This window comes from Convolutriloba macropyga, chromosome 13 (genome assembly GCF_964194025.1).
Source record: "Convolutriloba macropyga chromosome 13, txConMacr16.3, whole genome shotgun sequence".
Lineage (NCBI taxonomy): Eukaryota > Metazoa > Xenacoelomorpha > Acoela > Convolutidae > Convolutriloba > Convolutriloba macropyga.
Window position 1 is genome coordinate 33,189,038 of NC_134480.1, and position 21,361 is coordinate 33,210,398.

The 21,361-nt window shown below is 35.2% G+C and overlaps 3 protein-coding genes across 9 annotated transcripts in view; 2 read left to right on the plus strand and 1 right to left on the minus strand.

The window, feature by feature from the left end:
• LOC142351793 (dynein axonemal heavy chain 6-like) overlaps positions 1 to 21,361 on the minus strand; it is a 199,474-nt gene that overhangs the window by 28,004 nt on the left and 150,109 nt on the right. For all 7 annotated transcript variants that reach the window (XM_075403973.1, XM_075403970.1, XM_075403972.1 and 4 more), the window contains 10 exons: positions 18,702 to 18,887; positions 17,936 to 18,069; positions 12,219 to 12,336; positions 11,457 to 11,660; positions 11,140 to 11,325; positions 10,532 to 10,704; positions 6,776 to 6,956; positions 6,141 to 6,320; positions 5,288 to 5,521; positions 4,616 to 4,762 (listed from right to left, as the gene is read on the minus strand). In XM_075403973.1, coding sequence (XP_075260088.1) covers positions 4,616 to 4,762; positions 5,288 to 5,521; positions 6,141 to 6,320; positions 6,776 to 6,956; positions 10,532 to 10,704; positions 11,140 to 11,325; positions 11,457 to 11,660; positions 12,219 to 12,336; positions 17,936 to 18,069; positions 18,702 to 18,887 — 1,743 coding nt within the window. The remainder of the gene's footprint in view (positions 1 to 4,615; positions 4,763 to 5,287; positions 5,522 to 6,140; positions 6,321 to 6,775; positions 6,957 to 10,531; positions 10,705 to 11,139; positions 11,326 to 11,456; positions 11,661 to 12,218; positions 12,337 to 17,935; positions 18,070 to 18,701; positions 18,888 to 21,361) is intronic.
• LOC142351794 (uncharacterized) overlaps positions 19,315 to 21,361 on the plus strand; it is a 338,941-nt gene continuing 336,894 nt past the window's right edge. The window contains exon 1 of the mRNA XM_075403974.1: positions 19,315 to 19,336. The gene's annotated coding sequence lies outside the window, so the exon portion shown is untranslated. The remainder of the gene's footprint in view (positions 19,337 to 21,361) is intronic.
• The window catches only part of LOC142351795 (uncharacterized), a 192,012-nt gene continuing 189,966 nt past the window's right edge, over positions 19,316 to 21,361 (plus strand). Inside the window, exon 1 of the mRNA XM_075403975.1 lies at positions 19,316 to 19,335. The gene's annotated coding sequence lies outside the window, so the exon portion shown is untranslated. The remainder of the gene's footprint in view (positions 19,336 to 21,361) is intronic.

Sequence of the window (21,361 nt, forward strand, 5' to 3'; positions counted from 1 at the left end):
ATTCTAGTAAGAACATTGAATAGAACACCCAATCAAGCGTCAATAAAAATACGTCGCTTTTTTAAATAGATTTTTGTCAGATTGTAGGGTGGAAATTACATGTGGCTTATTGAACACGTAAAACTCATTGTTAAAGAACCCTTTGACCTCTAAAGGTTCATATACTTAAAGAAATTAATCAATTACGTACTTTATTAACCGATCACATAAACAACCACTGGGTCATAAATTTTATGAGGTCATTGTTTCGTTACTGAAAGGTACTAAAAGTACTTTTACAATTCTCTCCCAATTTGACAATTCCCAAAAACTGTTAACTACAAATCGTACCAGTAAAGTTAAAATCGATTTGGATAGGTATGCGATCATTACTAAGTTAAGACATCGACCAATATAATATCTATTGCCTTTATTGGTGGCGTATTATGATGTAGATTGATTGCCCAAATATACTCAGCACAACCGCCAAGGTCATTCGTAAACTATAATGCCATTCAACAGATCATCAAATCATTCAAACTATTTCGTTATTCCAATTCAGGCTCAAATTTATCAGCAACATTTTGACGTCAAAATTTGGCAAAAGTTAAAATTCACTTAAATTTTGCCTAAAGTTGGAAAACGAGAACTTTGCTTATCGTGGTTAATTAAAATATTATCCAAAATTTTGAGAATTGGGGACTATCAAACCGAGTTAAAAACAAACTACTAAATCTAGCGATGGCTAACGAATCACTTTCAGAATTGGAACAAGGTTCCTTAAATTTTTCACACAGTTCCGAGGAATCAAGCCCAAGGTCACAGTCCCCTTGTTCGCCCCAAAACCCAAAACTCAAATCAAAAGGCAGACACAATTTACCCTCGGCGACCGCCTCTTGCAGCAACGGAGATGGAACTCAATTTTCGTTTTCTAGCGATATTGAAGCCGAGTTAATGACTGGGGTTTCTGATATCAACTTTGACGTCGGTGCTTCCGACGAATGGGGTAAAGAAACATCATTTTCTGGCGATGATGACATACCAGCGGGTGATCTCAACTTCAGCAGTAGTGGTTCCGGAAACTTTAGCGGTTCCGGACACAAGAGATCCGGATCTATAATTTCTAAAGTGAAACGCAGTGTATCGATATCTAGTTCTAAATCCAACAGCAACTTGAACATTTCCGCGAGTTCAAGTGGAAGTCACAAGCCACGAACGAGGACAATTAAAAAGACCAACTCAACTCGTGATTTTGAGGATAAAATAGACTGCTCGAGCTCCGATCACAACGACCCCACAATTTTAGAAGCCATTTCCTCGATAACGAGCGGACATTGCTGAAATTTGGAGGCAATTTTATCAGCAGAAGTTTGTTAAAACGGAAACCTGTTGTACTCACAATTTTTGATAGCCAGTAGTTTTAGTCAATTTATAATAATTAAAATTTATCTTACTACTTTTACCAAATTAAGAGAATGTTAAATTGAAAGGAACAGATAGTGATCTCAAGCATGAAAACTAATGAATCAGCTAACTGTTAATTGCGAGTAAAAAAAAAATTGATAAATTGACTCCAGGACGAATGGTTGAAACAGTTTTCCCCGAATCAAAGACCAAATGTGAATAAATTCATAAACTTTGTTGGTCAGAAAAATCCGATAACAACTATTGAAATTATTATTATTGATAGTAATAGTAATCACTTTACACCACAATTGAAGGAAAGAGTAATGAGGTTGCGGTCAACCTGAGGCTATCCATAAAAAAAGATCACGTCCTATAGACGTCCCCATAGACACTCCCATAGAAAGCCTGAATCAAATAGTTGATTCAATGTTGGAGCTTGAAAAATAAAGTGCATTGATCTTGAGCTGAAAGAAACTATAAGCGGTAAAAAATTCCTAAAAGTGAAAATTTTTAAAGCACGTGCTGTCAAAACTTTTCTTAAAAACCGCCCAGTTTTCATTGAAAGTACTAGTAAACTTATCTTATAAAGCACATCTCAGTAGTTAACTTGGACTTTATTTCAAACAATTATTTTATGTTTTTGAAAAGATACTACACCGAGCAAACATACCGAACTAAGACAACGTGAGTGTGCCATTAAACATAATCAGCAGATTGCCGAAAAAATCTGCAATTGCTTCACATAAATAGATTTTGATTGCAATTAAGAATGGAAAAGCAAAAACGGACGCTGACTGTTTTCCTCCGGACTTTATCTTTTGATGTTATTTTTGAGTCCAGAAAGGCATAAAAATTGGGATCTTTTCCGTTTGTACACCCCTGTTATGTATCCCCAGTTCCAGAACACCTGCCATTATATAGTAAATGAGTTTGTAAAAATATAGCAAATGCGTCTGAGAAATGAAAATGAAATGCACTCACTAAGTAGGGAGTACAAACGGAAAAGATCAAACCGAATTCAAAACATAAACCAACTAACGTCCACATATTGCTCTCGAAGGACAAGCGGTGCAATTTAATTAATGAGGGAGCTCTAGCCTAGATAAATTTTTATGGGTGCAAAAAATTCCGAATAGCCAGGGGTGCCCGAGTATCGTATCTTACAATCACTTTTGATTTAGCAACAGTCTAAATTTCTGAAATGAGCAAATTAGATCACGCAGCAATTATGGCGTGTGAAAAAGTTGCTCGAGAAATGAAACGGAAAAAAAAGTTTCTAAATTAAAAGCGAAAAAACGGTTAAACAAAAATTTTGCGCCAAAACGGCACACAAACGTTGGAATGATTGCTTCAAACTTCCTCCGAGAGTAATTAAAAGACCACGGGACTAATACAATTATCACAAACTTAGTTTGAGAGCCAATAAAAGCTTAGAAAAAACCTTCGAAAAACCAGAAACTCCAATACACGAAACAAACATCTGATTGATGAAGTTAACATTTGCATAGCAATAGAAAGCTAACGCTGCTATTAACCATACCAGTTGAATATTATTAACTATAACTTAGCTATTAACTATCTATCAAAAACCACTTATGAAGAATGACATAAACTGACACCGGAAAAGCATGCAAAAAACATAAAAATTGGAGTAAAATTCGTGTGCTCGAAATTGAGAGCACATATTAGACTAGAAGCGAACAAACTTAAAATTTGGAGATATTAACTCTTCGAAGCAAAATTTTTTGAGTAAGTAGCATCTATTCTTCCAATGCTTTACGATCATGCGTCGCTTTTTTCATATCAGTGTCATATTAGTTAATTATTTCCGGTCTTTGCAATCGAAAAATAAATATAAAAAATTGAAGCATAGTCAGGGTTAGAATGAGGATTAGGGGCCTTGTCAACAAAAACGCAAATAAAGAAGCTATGCTTTTGCTTATTACAGATCGTTCGAACTACTTTGATTTCACTTATGGGATCAACTAAATTTTTTCCTCCCCCTGTCCAGAATGGATCAAAATTATTCAAGTTGAATAAAATTTTGGGTTGCTTTAATTTTACTTCTGACAGCTACGTCAGCTGCCATTAAGCACGTAAAATTGAGTTCAGCTGCTGAAAACCCTGAATAATATTAATTTAAATCACCCAAAAATCTAAAAGAAAAGTGAGAAAGATTCGAGAAGTCAAGTCGGGCAGGTGTCATATCGACCCAAATAAAATGCAAATTTCTCAGAAGAGCATTTAATTTTAAAAAGTCATTAAAAATAGGTCCTTATTTTGAAATTAAGTGCAAAATATTTATCTTCAGACAACCTACACATTATGACCAAAATTGATATTCTAGATAAACACAATATAATTGAAATTAGACCGTTAACAGATAAGTCTGTTTGAAAATAACCATTCCAACAGTTGCACTTGTTTACAAATTGCTACAAATTTGTAGCACGCCTGAAGAGGGCGGTGTTTGACATTCGAGCGAACCCAAGGTCAATGAAATTTGCACAGCATGCTATAGAATCCTTTGAAAGGTCATGTGTGCTTAGTACAAAAGTCGCGCGCTTAAAGTCCAAATTTCATGACAAATGGCTGCAATTTGTGCGAAATTTCATTGAGGGAGGATATTGATTAAGTTGTTCATCAAATAACGGATTAGAGCAACATTGCGTCAATGTCAACGTCTTCGGCACAAATTGTTCACTAAATTAGATCGACGCGTCAGATTTGGATCAAAGTTTGGGTCTAAACGTTAGAATGACTTAAAGATAATGAGTTCAATTTTGCAGAACTTCTTGAAACAGTATGAGATTATAGGGGAGATAGGAACAGAACAAGATTATCGAAAATTCGATCCTATTTAGAGCCTCAAATAACACTTGATTAGTACGGCAGCATCAAGGATACAGAGTATTGTGCAATACAGCCCCATCCACAAAAAAATTAGGTCCCTATTATGGTATTTTAAAAAATTGGGGCTTTTAGGATCTAGACCCTCTACAGATAGAGGAGGGATGGGGTGCAATGGGAAGGAGACCAGTATTGATAAAACTGTTAGGTGGAGATTCTAATATTTATGGTCATTTCTATTGGACTAATCTGTTAAGCCAATGACAGGACAAACTTTATTTTCCTTAATGACTCGGCTGTCGAAATTTATCTCACGCGTATGGCCATAATCATAACCATTGTGCGATTTGACTCAGAGATATTCACTGCAGTGACTTACAATGTAATCGGCGATCTTGCACCAGACAGGATTGTTGGTGATCTCTTTGGTGATATTGGCGAAACAGGGAAGGAAGTCTTGCATGTCGTTCAATTTCACCCACGCTTGCTCAGTCAACCAGGACGCGTCTGGCTTCGGAGGTTTCTCCTATATTATGAATGAAAAACGAATGAACAATATGTGAGAATTTCTTTCTTTCCGCCTGTTAAATAAATGCATAATTGCGGCACATATATTTTATATACATGCAATTGAGAGATTAGCATTGGCTAATGATATTGTGAAGATACACGACTACTGCCGGAATAATTGATCGAAAATGATTTTGACCTCTGTCTCAAATGAAACATTCAATCCAAAACAAAAAAGAAAAAAATAACGATAGCCACTCACGAAAAATGGGTACAAACGAAAAGCCAGACTTAAAAAAAATTAAAACAGAAGTCGAATCAGGTATCAGTAGTCGCTAAAATTCAGCTTTGGATTAATTAGTAAACCACTGTAATGACCTATTACATAAAATATCAATTATCTGTGGAGGGTGGGGGGGGGGGTCAAACCTTTTTACCTTGGCTCCAGCATAGCGGCATTTTTATTGCCAAGTCATTAAGCTGTTTCACAAAATGTTGACACAGCTTACTGAGAAATTTTGGGGGAAATGAATCTAGAAACCTTTTCAACTCCAGCAGCTCCTCTTAGGAAGAAACTCCATTCCTGGTCTGAAATTCTGTTCTCCTGCTTCATAATGTCAATACACAACATGAACGAGTAGACCAGTTTATGTGCCTCGAACAGACCTCTGGCCACGTTAGAGTACACATTGTAGGTTGTGGCCGCAATCAGGATCTTAAGTCTCTCGTCAAGGTCATCCGATTGCTGGGCACCGTCAATGGTCGCGTTGAACAACTGAAAATAGTAAAATATTTAGTCCATTAAAAATACTGAAATTGCACAAATCATATTACAAAACACAAAATTCTGTGTAAATCTGAGGATAAAACTGACTGTGAAACCAGTGTCGACATCTCGACAATAAAGCATATTCATTTGTTCAAATGAATATGCTGCTCCTTAGACAATGTACTTTCCAATGCTATAATTAATTATTTAAAATGCAACCCTAGCACTCAAATAGATCAGTTTACTAAATTCACTTCCCTCCCCACAGTAAATAATTAGAAATTTACTAAAACCATTGCGTGAATGACCATTGTCGAAAAGAAATTTCTTTGAATTTTTTTTTCAAAATTTTTAAAAACAATAATTCTTGGCAACAATTTTTGGCAAGATTGTACATAACTATTGCCTGCTTATTTCATTAAACAGTTATAATGATAATCGGATCTATTCTGTCCCCCCCCCCCCCCCCGCTTAAAGGGAATATATTTTTGTGACCCCCAGGCGCACGTGCATTATTTTTACATAGTAACGTTCTATATAATTTGTAACTGGGGGTCACAAAAAACACTGGGGGGGGGGGCGAAACTAAATAGATCCTGATAATCTCTATGAGTAGATGGCTTACGTTGCTGAAGTACTTGAGAGAGAACTGGTACATAGGGTCAATCTCAGCCAGAGATGCAATGACAAAATAGAGGACAGATCCCCTTGTGGCCACTGGTCTGTACTTCTCTCTCGCAGTGTTGATCTTGGCCTCCGTGATCTCTGTCTCCTTGAGACGATTCGTGATCGCATTCGAAGTCACCTGAACACATTCAACTGTTAATGCTGATCCATCATAAAGTATAAATATCGTATCCCTCAGCTAGGCCTACTGGTTATCTCGAAAAGCCTTTTTGAATTATCAAACAACGGGAATATCAGGTCAGATATTCCATATCATGGTAATTTGACACGGTTAGGCAAGGTCGATCTAAATGTCGGCTCTTTCCCATAATAAAATCGGCTTTCCTCTCGAAATCGGCTCTTTCCCATAATAAACGTTCCAAGAAATTATAGCCAGACAACTTTTGCATCTTTACTGTAGAGGGGGATATAATGCGTAAAAGCACACAACTTCAATTCATGCTCAGCACAAGTTTAAGGACATAAAAATGAAAACAATCGCTTTTAATACATTCGATATCAATTTTTTATCGGTTATTAAAACTAGGCATGATTGAAAAGAGGTCAATCTCCAAAGAAAAAATAGGAAAATACCTTTGAATCGTTGAGTGACTTGATGAGTTGTTCATCATCCAGGATGTTGCCCTCAGAGTTGAATAACTGTTTGAGGATGTTGTCTTCAATACTCTTCAGTTGGTTCTTGTCTGAATTGATTTTCACAATCAGTTGATTTCTCTGCTCCTCAAGGTCAGGTCTCTCGATTCTCACCACGTCTCTGAAGAAAAACAAGCAAAATTTCTATAAGTTTACACAGATGGAAAGGATATTACCAAACGGTTGCTATCGCTATCGAAAAGTTGTCAAACCCCGAGGAGAAACCAAATTAAATTGATCTCGGTCCTTTTCAAAAACGCGGTGTCACTTACAAACTCAAAGTTCAATTTAAAGGTATGTAAGTTCACCACTAGAGTAAGCAGTGATCTTGCAAAAATTCACCGCTAAAATAACATAAAATATATTTGATTTGAGTTCTGGTATTTTTACCTAACAAATTACCCATCTCATGTAACCGCAAGTTAATACGTACCGCATGTTTACTCAGCGCACGGCCAATATAAAATATAAATTGAAGGAATGCAATAATTCCTTCTCCATCAATGAAATGGAACAAACAAACAGTGGGATTTGGAAATTCAAGCAGGATGGCGCAGCGGAAGCGTGCTGGGCCCATAACCCAGAGGTCGGTAGATCGAAACTACCTCCTGCTAGATCTTTTACATTTTGTTAGTATTTGTTTTGAGCAACGATAGCAGTAAAAGCAAACAAAATGCGTAATTGCAACTGTTATTACCATTTATTGCTTAGTCTTGTTTGAGATCTCAACAGAAAATAAGTTTGATCGTTTCATCTAATATCCAAAACATTATTATTTCAATAAATGAACGGCAACAACTCATTTGACAAAATAAGGGGAATGAGGATGCTCATTAATGTGCGTTCCCACATGATGTTCAGACACGAGCTCATCTACAGTTTTGCCTTATTTGTCAACCAAATGAAGAGATAGTCAAAAATAGATGTTTGAGTTTAACATAATCGTTACACAACCAAACTACCACTTGAAAAACATAATGCCACGCCTCATTACAGCGCTCACTATATCTGCCATAAAAAGACTAAAAGAAAAAAACAAACAACAAAATAAGCAGAAACGAACATTTCAATTTCACGGTAAAAACAATACACAAATTTAAATTCACCTAGTAACAACGTCTCAATGCAATCGGATGAAACCTTAACAAATTTACTTCTCCCTAACTACACAACAGATGGGGATTTTCCTTAATGAGACTACGTATTAAGTCGACAAAGAGAAGAAATAATTAGGCGAAATTCAAAAAACAATCAACCCTTTTTAAACAAAATAATTTCAAGAGCTTCTAACATTAAAAATTTTTAGCTTCTAACACAATGATTAGCTTCTAACAAAAAATTCCTGATAAAATTACTAAAAAGTCATTGCGAAACCAAAAGGACCTGTCCATCGTTAAGCTATAGAAACGGAACAAAGATGCAGAAAAACATACAATTTGCGAAAACGCAAATTATTGAAGCCATTATAATCATTAGCTATTATCTGAATATTATGTGTTTTTGTTTCAATTGTTATTCGAAATAACTCAAAATTATACCGAAAGATTTAACAATTTCTCATTGCCCACATTTGAAAATCATTGGGATCTGTTATTACGCGAATGTGCTAAAAGAAGAGAAAAAGAAACACAAATACCAGAAAACTTTCGTGAAAACACATATTGTCCAAAAAAACATCAATTACGACATAATATGCATAGAAAAGTTTTCTTGAATTACCAGGAAATGGATGGGAAATCACAATGTTGAGAATAAGTTACAAGCTGACGAAAAGAGCAGGAACTGAAAAATCTTTGAAAAAAATAATATCATAAACTTTAAGACTTTTCGCAATAAATTGGCTGCTTTGAGCAACATCAATCATTCAATCCTCTATTCGAAGCCTATGAGACCAGTCAGTATTCTACGGCTACATGTAGAATAAAAAAACTCAAAAGCAGCAAAATAAAAAAGCGATAAAAGTGTCGAAGCCATTGAAAAAAACAGTTCAGAAGAAAGTTTTCCATTTTCATCCAATTGTTTAACAGCAATAGGATTCTTTTTTATCACCAAAATGACATCTAAAAATCAACAGATAAAAACTATTAAAACAACATTTTGGGAAAACCCGTAGTATCAACGCCATTAAATTCAAAAGCTTTCAACGGAAGTCAATAAATACGCTAAAATATGTCTCGAGGAGAAATCAAGGATGTTTCTCATTCATAAGTTATCAATAGGAAATCAGAATATGTCCTTTGACTATGGAAAGATCAATAAATACAGGCAAAATCCAAAAATTCAAAAGAAAAGTGCGAGAAGAAAGTGCCGAAGCCATTTAAACCATAATCTATTCTTGGAAAGCTTTATCTATGAGCCATTGAACTTCTCCTCTAAGCCATCGGAAACTATGAATTTTACGCTACCGTGATACGATTTCAAAAAGAAACAACATTACGAAAACATCCAAAAATAAAAAGAAATTATGAAAACTCATGGCATCGGAATCATAAAACCAATAGTCAGAAGATAAAACCGCTAATCAGATTAATCATGGTTGCAGTAGAAAGGAAGTGGGTCTTGAAAGTGTCAAAGCCATTTAAACCATAAGCTTTTCTCTTGAAACCCTATCTAGGATCCATTGGATGTCATCGGCAAGTCAAGGAGAATTATCAATATTATAATAGTGTGATAACATTTCAAAAGGAACCAAAATTACGAAAAAATATCCGAAAAACTTTTTAAAAAATTAATCAAACTCGTTGCATCCAAACCATAAAACCAATAGTTAACAAATAAAACCATTAACCAGTTTATTTTGGTTGCAGTAAAAAGAATGGGGGTCCTGTCATTACTGAGACTGACTTACAGCTCACGAAAAATCTTTTATATCGGTTAAGATTCAAAAAAATTTCGAAGTTTTTTGAAGACTTTAGCCATTAGCGGTCCATTCATAAGCATTATATTGGTTCACTTAATGCACTTTAGGAAAACTATTGCACGTTCTGCGACCAAGTATATGCCACAGGACTCCAAAACATAACAAAATCTCCTAAAAAAGTCAAAATTTAATTAAAAATTTCGAAAACTCAGAGTCGAAGCCAAAAAAACATGAGCGATTCCTTGAAAACTATTTTTTTATTACCAGGCATCATTTGACTGTAAATGACGTTTGTTATTAACGGAACCTCGATATGAAAAGTGACTAGTCTCAAAGTGACTGAAAACTATTTAAAAAATAGGTAAAGTTTTCTAAAAAAAACAGCTCTCAAATTAAATTCGAATTTCTTTTATAGTAAACTTCCTTATTAGACCAGATCTAGCCTTTGTGTTCTTTCGTCTGTTGGTAACACAAAATTGTTTCATTTTGTAGCCTGAAATGTAATTGTAAATTAATATTTTTTATTAAAAAGATCTAAATTTGAACGAAAATTACACTAAAAGTGAACAAAATCATACAAATATCCCGTGTTCACACAAAAGTTCAAACCTAAATAACTCCTTGAAAATTACGAAATTAAAAAAAAAATCTTTTTAGTTTCGAATTCTACGCCAGACGAGTTTTTTAATGATAGCACTCATTTCTCTACGATGAATATATCGATCGGCCAAAATTGTCTGAACAAAAAAAACCACTTGAGTATATAGTTCCTCCCCCCACAAGTGGGGTCGGAACAAAAAAGAAATAAATACGAATGCCCATTAAGATTCACTAACCCTAGGAGCTGATCTTCGAGACCCTTTTTGGTGACTGTGAAGTTAATGATGGTCACTTTGATGCACACTTCGGGCAGGTAGTGAGGATTGGACATCTTGGTGGTCATGTAGAACTTGAAGTTCTTGTCATAGTCTATGTCTGAGTCACCCAGCCGGATCAGGGTGCGACCTCCCTGTGAAGAAAAACGAACCCGGGGTGAGGTGGTAGAAAGATTATGATTCGACAATTTTTTATCTGGTGGGGGTACCCCCTCCAAGACGATAAATACACGGTCTGGACCATATTTTGGGTCACACTATTACCATTACCGAAATAAAAAATTAACTAAATCACAAAGAGAAACCGAAGGCTTTTTTATTACTGGAAATTCTATGTGCCTGTTTATCCAACATTGGTCATAAATAGCACAATAAATTTAGGAATCTCAAACGTACTCTATAAAATCGAGTGCCAATCTAATCGTTCTGGTAGTTTCAACATTAGGATAAAATATTGGGTATATTTTGAGTATTTTGTCTTGACATCCAATCTAATATTTAGAAGCCCACGAACGAAGAAGCAATTCAGTATAACGGTTCAGTAAATCAAAGGTAATCGTGACACTGACCGAAACAAAGGTCTGTTTCAGAAGAATCGGTTCCAAAGCGGGGTCCAAATGTTCTTCCAGCTCCTCAAGCAATACTGGCATTCCCAACCTCACTGCATTCTCAAGTGTCCTCAGGAATCCACTATCGGTCAACTTGATCACTTTGAGACCGTTCTTTGCTTCTCTGTTTCGGATCCATCGGTTGGCCTAAATCAAATAAGGCACTTTTGTTCACAAAATATCTGTTTTTAAAAAATTTGGACTACTCTGATGAATTCCCGGCAAACTTGTAACCGGATTTGACCGAAGTCGGAAACATTTCGAGAATGTTCACCAACCTGGTCTTGAGGATCGATCATAAGCGGCCACCTTCTTGCCCTAGTGACCAAAATTGCATTTTCAGTTGAGGTCGTGTCTCTCGGCAGTCCATCCACATTCCACTGTCTGATCTCGAAGGCATCAGCCAATACGTTGGTGATGGTCAAACCCTCTGTCACTGGGATCTCCAGACCCTTGCATCTGTTCACCCACGTGTCAACCAGCTGAAAAGGAAAGAGTTTCAAGATTTTTGTCATTTTCCAAAAAAAAATGAGTCACATAATACAGATGAAGTCCACATAACGTATGAATATTTCATGCGTAAGTATCAAATATCATTGTTCATTTGAATTGATGCTTTTCAACATATCGTGAGTATAATTTTGCTAAAAAGATCCGCGATATGATCTATTACTTGAATTCCGATTAAATATCAGCTCATTTCAACAAATACATAACTAATCGCGAAACAAATGAAACAATACGGTTGTAATTTGGCATCAACCCCACGTTAATAAAATTGTTTTTTTTTCTTCCAAGTACAGTCGAGCAAACTAAAGCGTGTAACTATTGCACTGCTAATGGCTTCCTCTGGTTAATAAACAGTGAGTACTTTCATTACAATTATTTACAATTATTATATCTCAATAGAAATACAAATTAACTGATCACATTACACTTGGAGCCCCAAGCAGGTCCATGAGTTTAATATTGTCTAGAGTCAATTATAGTTGATAAAGCTGAAAACTCAACATTCAATCAAGTAATTAATGTGTGTTTACCTCAATTCTGTACACACTGGTGAATGCCCCATAATAGGCCACACAAGCAGCTGCCACGAACACATCCCCAACCACATTCCCAATCTGCTCGTTGAAAGTCTCAACGCTCTCTTTCCATCTGAAACACAACTCACAGTCATAATCCGTCCTTTTGCAGGGAACAAAAATTCAGGACTTTTCCATTAAGAAACCCCATTATGGTATATTTACTGTAGTTCAGGGGCTATACACTCTGTTCCCACTGTATTATCTCGAATTATGGAAGAAAAAAATGGGCAAATTTTTATAGTACTATATTCTCACCATTGCTGTATAAGTTTTGTGAGATATTTATGTTACATAATCACGCAAAAAATTTACAATTTGTAGCAAAAATAAACCAAAAACCTTGAACTAAAAACATCTAGGGAAGTTTAAATCAATCACTACATGTCCTTAAGCGTCAAAAAGCAGCAAAGAAAGCATTTAGGAACTGTAACAAATTTTAGTGAAGTAAATTTAATTGAGAAACTTGATGCGCGCTTAGCAATTGTAAAAGCAGCTAAAATTGGAAACAAGGGAATCTCAGCTCAACTGCAAGATACAAAAGATAAGCTGCAGCGAAGAAGAGCGGACAAACCACAGATTTAATTCAGTAGCAAACATAGTTACAGGAAAAAATATGAGAAACTAACAAAACCAAAGCTTTGAATCCTACAAGTAACACAGAAATCTGGCACCAGTACTTATAACAGTAGATTATTATCATATATATTTAAAAAGAAGATTCAGTCATTGATCTAAAACAAGCAATAAAAGTAAACTTGGCGTTTTTAGTATGAAAACATTGTCGACATTTAGCGGTTGCGGAAAAAAACCCACGGAAAAAACCCACTTCATTTTAGATAGAAAATACACCCCCAAGGAAATAAACCCCCACTGTACTATTAAAAAGCTGCACATTTAGCGCGTTTGGCCATGCCTCGCGGGCCATGGCCATGCCTCAGCGGCCCGTGGGACTTGATATGAAACTATCACAACCGAACAAATTATCACGACCGAAATTCAACTTTAAAATGGTGGTTTATTTCCGTGTGGGTTTATTTCCGTGGGGGTTATTTTCCATGGGGTTTATTTCCTATCTAAAGTTAAGTGGATTTTTTCCGTGGGGCTTATTTCCTAGACCCGACGTTAAGCACGCAGAGTAACTTCAAATCCATTGGAATTTCAGTTACTAAAACACCAACATGACGCCAATTATTCAATACGGTGCCTTAGTGTATAGTTGTCGTACCTATTCCACGCTTGAACCAATTCATCTTCTGAAAACGATTGTTAGAATTATCTACTCCTACAAAAAAGACAATCATTGCGATAACACCTTTTTAAGACACTTTCTAAAACAATTTTCACAAGAGTCAGTTGCAATGAAGTCTTTCAACCTCAATTAAAAGTCAATTAAAAGCCAAAAAGAGAAAAAATGAAGTTGCTTGACAAAAACGCATATTCGATTTTGCAAATTGAATAGTTCAGTAATTGTTCCGACCCACTATAGTGGGGGAGGAACTATATACTCAAATGGGTTTTTTTTGTTCAGACAACTTTGGCCGATCGATATAATCATGATAGAGAGCTGTGAGTGGTATAATTAAAAAGCCCGTCCAGCGTAGAACATGGAATTAAAAAGATTTTCTCAATTTTCGCTTTTTGTAGGGAGTTATCGAGTTTTAAGTTTTTGTGAATATTGGAGTTAATTCAGCTGTTTTTATTCACATTTTCGGTATTTTTGACATTTCCGTCAATTTTGCTAAAATATGCCAAAAATTGTTAGCTGTAGTGTTGTCAATTTTATCTCTAAAGATAGAGGAGGTCTGCTGAATTGTTCGATCCGAGATTTTTGGCTAGAATTTATGCTACATTTTTCAACATTCGGACTTTTTTCATCAAAAATGGGACCAAATTTGATTTTTTTTAACCCACCTGCTTTAAATTTGCTGGAAGTAGGCACCTTAAAACTATGGCCAATTCCTCTTAAGCTCAAAAATAGCTAGTTGTACTCCCGCTAGCTTTTAGAGTCTTCTAAATATGAGAGTTTTTTGCAAATTGAAACTCGATAATTGTACAAAACGCATACTTATTTTTGACAAACTGAAAATATTTGTTTAAAAATAGATCTATTTTGCAACCATTTGAACAATTGAGTGTTTTGTGAGACTCGCAGCACAATTTGGGCTGATCTTGATCTCACCATGGATCCTTACGATAAAAAAAATTTATAGATTTTAATGGAAACTATTTTTAAAAATATTTTCGCTAGGTAATGTTTTATGTAAATTACTGACAATAATTTCGAATCAGGGCTTAATTAATGACAGAAACTATCTACAATAAGCGAAGCACAATGAGATTATATCATGGTTTCAGAGTTAAGCTCATGGTTTTTATGACTCTGACCAATTGTTTTCGTAAAAATTTTGTGGACTTTTTGAGTTTTGCTTTCAATTGTTATACTTTGTGTAGCCCAATGATTTCGTCTCCCCAATTAACGATCCCGTTAACTTGTTAGAAGGTATCAACGAATCTAGACATTTCTTCCAGTTGTTATCTAAGGTCCGTTATGACTTTGAATATATTTGTTTTATGAAAAAATCGGTGAAATTTTGAATTTTGCCACTTTTTTATCTTATTTTTCTCAACTTCGGGCGCAGTATCATTAAAAACATGCGTAAGCTAATTTCCTGTGAGTTATAAACTAGTGTCAGTAACGGTTCTTCTTTCAAGTAAGGGTTTCTTTGTTTTGATAATACGCATTCTCAACATTTTTCTTATTTCTGAGCATAACTGCAAATTTTATGAGTCCATTTTTTTCCTTGTCGAATTATCACATTATTGACAGGTCCAACTGAAGGAAAAGATAGTCGCAGAAATACACAATGTTGGAAAAACGCGTATCTGGATATGTTAACTGTTTTTGTTGAATAGTTTACGCTTTTTGGGCTGAGACACAGTTATCTCGCAAAATTTTGTGGATTTTTTTGTTTTTGCCTCTACCTGATATATACCTGTATGCCATATACCTGATAACGATAGGTCTCAATTGCTTCTCCAGGACGTACAACTCAACCTAGTTAAAGATTTCAAATGATAGCTTTCTGTTTTAAAGACTTTCAAATTAAATTTTTTTTTGAAAAAAGAATTTTTTTCAACTGTCTCTTTTTGCTTTCATTTAAGTCATCATGTACCTCAATCTCAATAATTAGAAGTCTCATTACTTTTGTTGATTTCAACGTTTTTCTCGCTGGGTTATACGTTGTGACTGATTGCTTCGACCATTTAGTTTCGTAAAAAGTTTTCGAGATTTCTATACTGTTCAATTTTTGGGTTTCTTTTTGTTGTCAAGTCTACGCAGTCCTTTCATAAGGAAGACTCGTTGATGTTAAGAATAGGAGAAAGTGATGATTAACAGTTCTTGCAGTAGTGCCTTGAACACTGTGGTGTCACAAAATTGTTTATCAATTTTTGGCTTCTCCCTGCATTTGTTGTTATTTTTTAGTGTGATGTATTTTTAGTCTCATTAATAAGAGTCCCAACTGGCTTCCTGAGGTGTTTAACGTAATCCATCGCATTTTGTTGAAATCTTAAGTCTGTTAGGATTTTGAAAACATCTGTTTTCAAAAACATATTTGGGTTTTTGAGCTTCGTCGTTTTTTTAAACAGTTTTTCGGCCGATTTCTAGCTCAGTCTCTGTAAGCACAGGTCACAAACCATTTCCAGTGAGCTATAATTTAATCTTTATAACAATTTGAATTTCGAAGATTTGTTTGTTGGCTTTGTTACTACTGTTATTACGAGATTTTATAAAATGTTTGAGATTTTATATATTTGAACATTTTAAAGGATTTTTGTTTTCCTTTCAATTTATAACAACAATCTTAGGACCCATTGGCTTTGAAATTCTACGCAGTTGAACATTGGATACTGGCAAGTCTCAATTGCTTCCTATGGAGATATAAAGAACATTTTAGTGATTTCAGTTGATATCTAATAACATTAATGAACGTGAAATTAATTGTTTCCAAAAATAGAAACGTATTTTTGAGCTTCACACTTCTTTGCTCTTTTTTGTCGGCCCGTGAACCAGTCGCATTGAGAACAGGTCCCATATCGTTTCTAATGAAGCATAGGTTAAATTGTTTGGTTTTGATTTTATCTGATGAGAGTTTGATTTTGTTATGATCTTTTTTTTATTATAGACATCGAGTGTTGGTCAAAAATAATGTTTGTTGTTTGATTTTTATGATATTCCTTTCTAGTAGTCCTATTATGAACAACTTTCAACGACCGTCTAGCATGACATTATTGTATTCGATTTGTTGTTTATTGAACGATATGATTGTTTTTGAAAGTTTTCTATCTCTTCATCATTTGGTAGTCAATTAAGCCGAGAATGTGGATGAGCGGGGTCGGAACATTATGTGCGTATGCACATTACCAAGCCTCCTTGTTTATTACTCTAAAACCACGAACTACTGGCTAAAGTCTGCCTAAATGAAATTGCATAAAAAATTCTTTTCACTGAAGCAATAATAGATAAATTACAAGAACTGCTGTGATCAAAATACCTTTTATTTAATAGAGAAATTCGGATGCCAACAAGTCTCTCAGCAACAAGTACCATTAAACCCAGTATTTCACATAAGCACAATGTTGCAAAGTTAAGATCAACTATATTAAATAACTTTAAGAACTATATTGACGTCATCTCTATTGACTCTAGAATGAATACGAGAAAAAAATGGATAAAGGCAAATGTATGCATTTTGAAGTGTATAAATAGCATCTTTGAACAAAACTAAGGTGAAAGTGATCAAAACGCTAACATTTCAATCTTTTCAACAATATTTTGCTAATTAAAAAAATTTGAAATTAGAAGTTGCTCCGCATGTATGCTCGGCTTGTTTCAGTTTCCTAACTTCAACGCGAATTTCAAAAGAGAATACGACCGGCCACCTTTGTATAGTCTGTCCAATAAAATTGAAATAAGCGACGTTCGAAAAATGCCAAAAACGTGCAATCGACTATCAATGTGTTCATTTGAATTTCAACGTTTTTTTTCCATCATGTTTTCATTCATCAATTTCTTTTACATGTTTTAAAAGTGAACTTTGAACTCTAACCTGTGGCTTTTGAAACGTTCGCTTATTTCATTTTAATGGGACACGCTGTAATTGAACAAAAGCATACCATGAACCGCAGAAAAATCCGAAAGATAATGCCTTTTCAATTTTTTTTTCGAAAATCAATAGAAAACAAACACGAGACTAGAAGATATACAACTACAGATATACAAATCAATAATCAAGCAATGGTCTCAACCTCAAAATTTGCTCCAATTTTTATAAATGTATCGTTAACATGTGAAGTCACAGATGTCATACAGTTGTTATTTTAGATTCTTATTTTCGAAAACATCAGAAACACTAAGTAATATCGTTTTCTTCTCAAGTTGATTATTTCAAATTTGACAATTTTTAAGTTAAATTTTGTAAGCGATCGATGAGGCGAATTAATTATCAAATATCAGTTTTATAGCTTTTAAATATGACCTATATGATTCCTGATTGCATCGCTCACAAATTTCTCCATTCTAATCTTGTTTTTTCTTAGCGCTGTGGCTTTATAAGCAAATTGTTCTCTAAAATTTCAGGCTTTTGTTCAACAGATGAACAGTTGGATACCTGATTTGTTCGTCAGCAAGTGCAGTGGTGAGTTTGCCCGCTCTCTTCAGTCTAGCAGTAGTCTGTGCCATCTGCTTGGCCAGTTTGTCTTTCTCTTCAACTGAGTTGTCGTACATTGCTTGCAGTTCTGCAATCTAAGCACATTAAATTCCAGATATAGATGTGAAATGAGTTTCCAGACCTTTAACGAAACTTCATCAACTACTAGTAGTAAATAGTAATTCTACTGAGTTTCCAGACCTCTAACAAAACTTCATCTGTCTGAAAGGTTAGTAAATAGTCTCAGCGCACATTGCAGTACAACTAAATGGAAGGACTAAAATTTATCTGAAACACTCACCTGCAAGTTTCAAAATACAAGGTTGCAAATGCAAGAATTTTTTAACATGCGGTGCAAGATTCCCAAAGGTCACGTGACTCAGCTAAAGTCAATTCAAAATTCTGACTTACATGTCGGACCGCTTCGCGATTCTTAACTAATGCCAGATTTTCTCAATGAATTCATCAGAGTCACGGAAAGTTTACAGCAGCCACACTGCGGTGGATTTCGTTTCGAGTCGGCGAAACTGGCCAGAACATAACCATTTTTTTACTGACGATTCGTACCAAATTATGTGTTTTTAAATGCTAATTTACTATGAAAAAATTGCATGTGCGCCAAGGTAGCGTCAAAGTTTTATGCGCACTAAGAGGGAGGGGGAAGGGGATATTTTTTTTTAAAAATGAATATCGTTTGCATTTTGGTCAAAGACTTGATGCAGCTTACCTTGGCCTCGACACCTGCCAACTTGTCTTGTTTCTCCTTCAACACAGCCATGACTGAATCCAGTTCTCCCTGTGCTTGAGCCAGCTTCTGTCTCTTTGGCTCCACTGTCTTGTACACTTTCGCATACAGATCCATCGCTCTCACCCACATACAAAGGGACTTGCATGCTTTAGACACTTTCTCAACCTATGCAAAAAGTGAACAAAAAAGTTGAAATGCAGGAAAACCTTTATAAACGCACAAAAAATGCTGTTGAAAAACCAGCTGGTTGAAGAACTATTAGGAGATTAAGATCATAGTTTTAAGGATAAATCATCCACCATAAAGGCACATAGAAGCATACTTGGGCAAAATTGTGAGCCCCAACCTTATAAGTTGTGATAATCAATGATGCGCACCTTGAGGAAAATTACAAAACATTTAAATAATTACGATAACACTATCTACACTACACAGTCAAAAAGCTGATGACAAAAAGGGAAGAATCGTACCTAGAAAATGTAGTTGTTGTAGAACTCTACCAAATTGAGTCATATTCACTGAGAATTAAAACAACTATGTTTGCATGATTAATAAAAGGTGTAAATATTTTTGTCACAAGTATATGCCTAATTGTTGTGATAAACTTATTAAATAGTTTCAGAGAACGAACATGACTACTTCTCAGAGTGAAGACGCACAACACATAACTATTTCGCCGAGTAAAGACGAACAAAAGATGCCAGATCTAAGATACCACGATCAAACACCTCTCGCAAAAGCAGACAACAAGCGTCTATGTAGTGCATTGAGCCCGGAAGACAATGAAAGTGACCTTACTAAAACGGTTCAAGAAGCAATTCAAGCAGCAGTAGCTTCGTCAATGCCCGATATTATCAAAACGATTCAAGATCAACTGACTACGAAAATCAAAGCGGCCGTTGATGAGAGCCTTAAAAGTTTGAGAGAAGACATCACGAGGGAATTTAAAGAAACAGTTTTTTACGCCGAAGAAAGAAGTGACCTGAAAGCTAAATGTGAAAGTGAAATGCTGGAATCGTACAACAGACGAGAGAATGTGCGAATAATTGGTATGCCTGAAAGTTCTGCAGATGTTATGGACAGAGTTGTTGATCTTACTAGTTTACTTGATGCTGAGGTTAGTGCAAACGATATCTCAATTGCTCATCCAGTGCCGACTAAGAAGCCAGGTCCACGTCCTCTGATTGTTCGTTTCTCCCGGAGAGTTGCAAAGGTAAATTTATTCTTGGATAACATCATACTTAAATGGGAGACAGCAGCGGGTTATTGTTAATGGGGCCTGTTCATCGTGGAATTCCATAGTTTGTGGGGTTCCACAAGGCTCAATTTTGGGTCCGTTATTGTTCCTCATTTATATCAATGATCTGCCAACAGTTTGCAAATCTCTTGATGTTATTTTATTTGCGGATGATACAAACCTCACCGCAATCAATAAAGACAATAATTCAGTGCAAGAAGATCTGCAGAACATCAATAATTGGTTGATTGCCAATAAGTTAATACTAAATATGGAAAAAACCGTACAAATGAATATAGGGAACAAAAATAGTGCTTCCAAATCAGTGTTTAAGTTTGATGATGTTTTTATTGAAGTTGGAAATCTTTGTAATTATCTCGGAATCTTGGTAGATAGTAAGTTAAGCTTTCAATCACATATAGAATATATTAAGAAAAGACTCTCAAAACAGTGTGGTATTATATGTAAGCTGCGTCACTATGTACCCCGAAAACAGTTAATTGATTACTACCGAAGCAATGTTAACCCAATAATTCAATACGGTATTTTGGTATATGGCTGTTGCAGTTATTCGTCGCTTTTACCTATCTACAATCTGCAGAAAAAAATTTTAAAATTCATTTACTTCAGGAAATTGTCAGGTAGTTCCAGGGACATTTTTATCTCTAATAAATTGCTAACAGTATTCGAGTTTCATTTATATGAGCTGCTGAAATTTGTCCTGAAATCATTGAAAAAGATGCATAGCGAAACTTATCTAAAAGAACTCTTTGAATATGAGCATAGTACCAGAAACACTAGAAGGTCTACCAAAAATTACCTAAAAATTCCCTCCTTTAAAAAGCAGTTTGAGCGATCCTCTATTTCATATCGTTGTGCAAGGTTATTTAACATACTGAGAAAGAATGAAGTTCTAGCACAAAATATTGAAGACGAAAATTGGCAAAAAATATCGCAATTTTATCATAAATTCAAAGAAAGTTACTTGCTGAATAATGAGGAGCTAGTATCCTATATTTTTAAATAATTTTTTTTTCTCTTTTCTTTTCCATTAACTCCAGTCAAAAATTGTTTCGGCACTTACTTCGTAAGTGCCGAGGTTTCAAAAATGGTATTATTTTTGCAAAATAACGAAGTCTACACATAGAAAATCGACCAAGAAAATCGAACTGCAGAAAAAAATTTTTTTTTTATTTATTTAATACATAGTAGCTATGAATCAACGTCTCTCTCGTTAGCAAAGACACAGTGTTAGTCGTTCTTCCGATTATGCATTGTTCCTTGTTCATGTCTCTATGACAGCGTTCTGAGGTTTGTTTGCCTAGGCGTTGGCACCGGTGACCTGGTCATGGAATGTTAAATATTTAACTGTAACTATTTAACTTTAGCCAGGGCAGATACT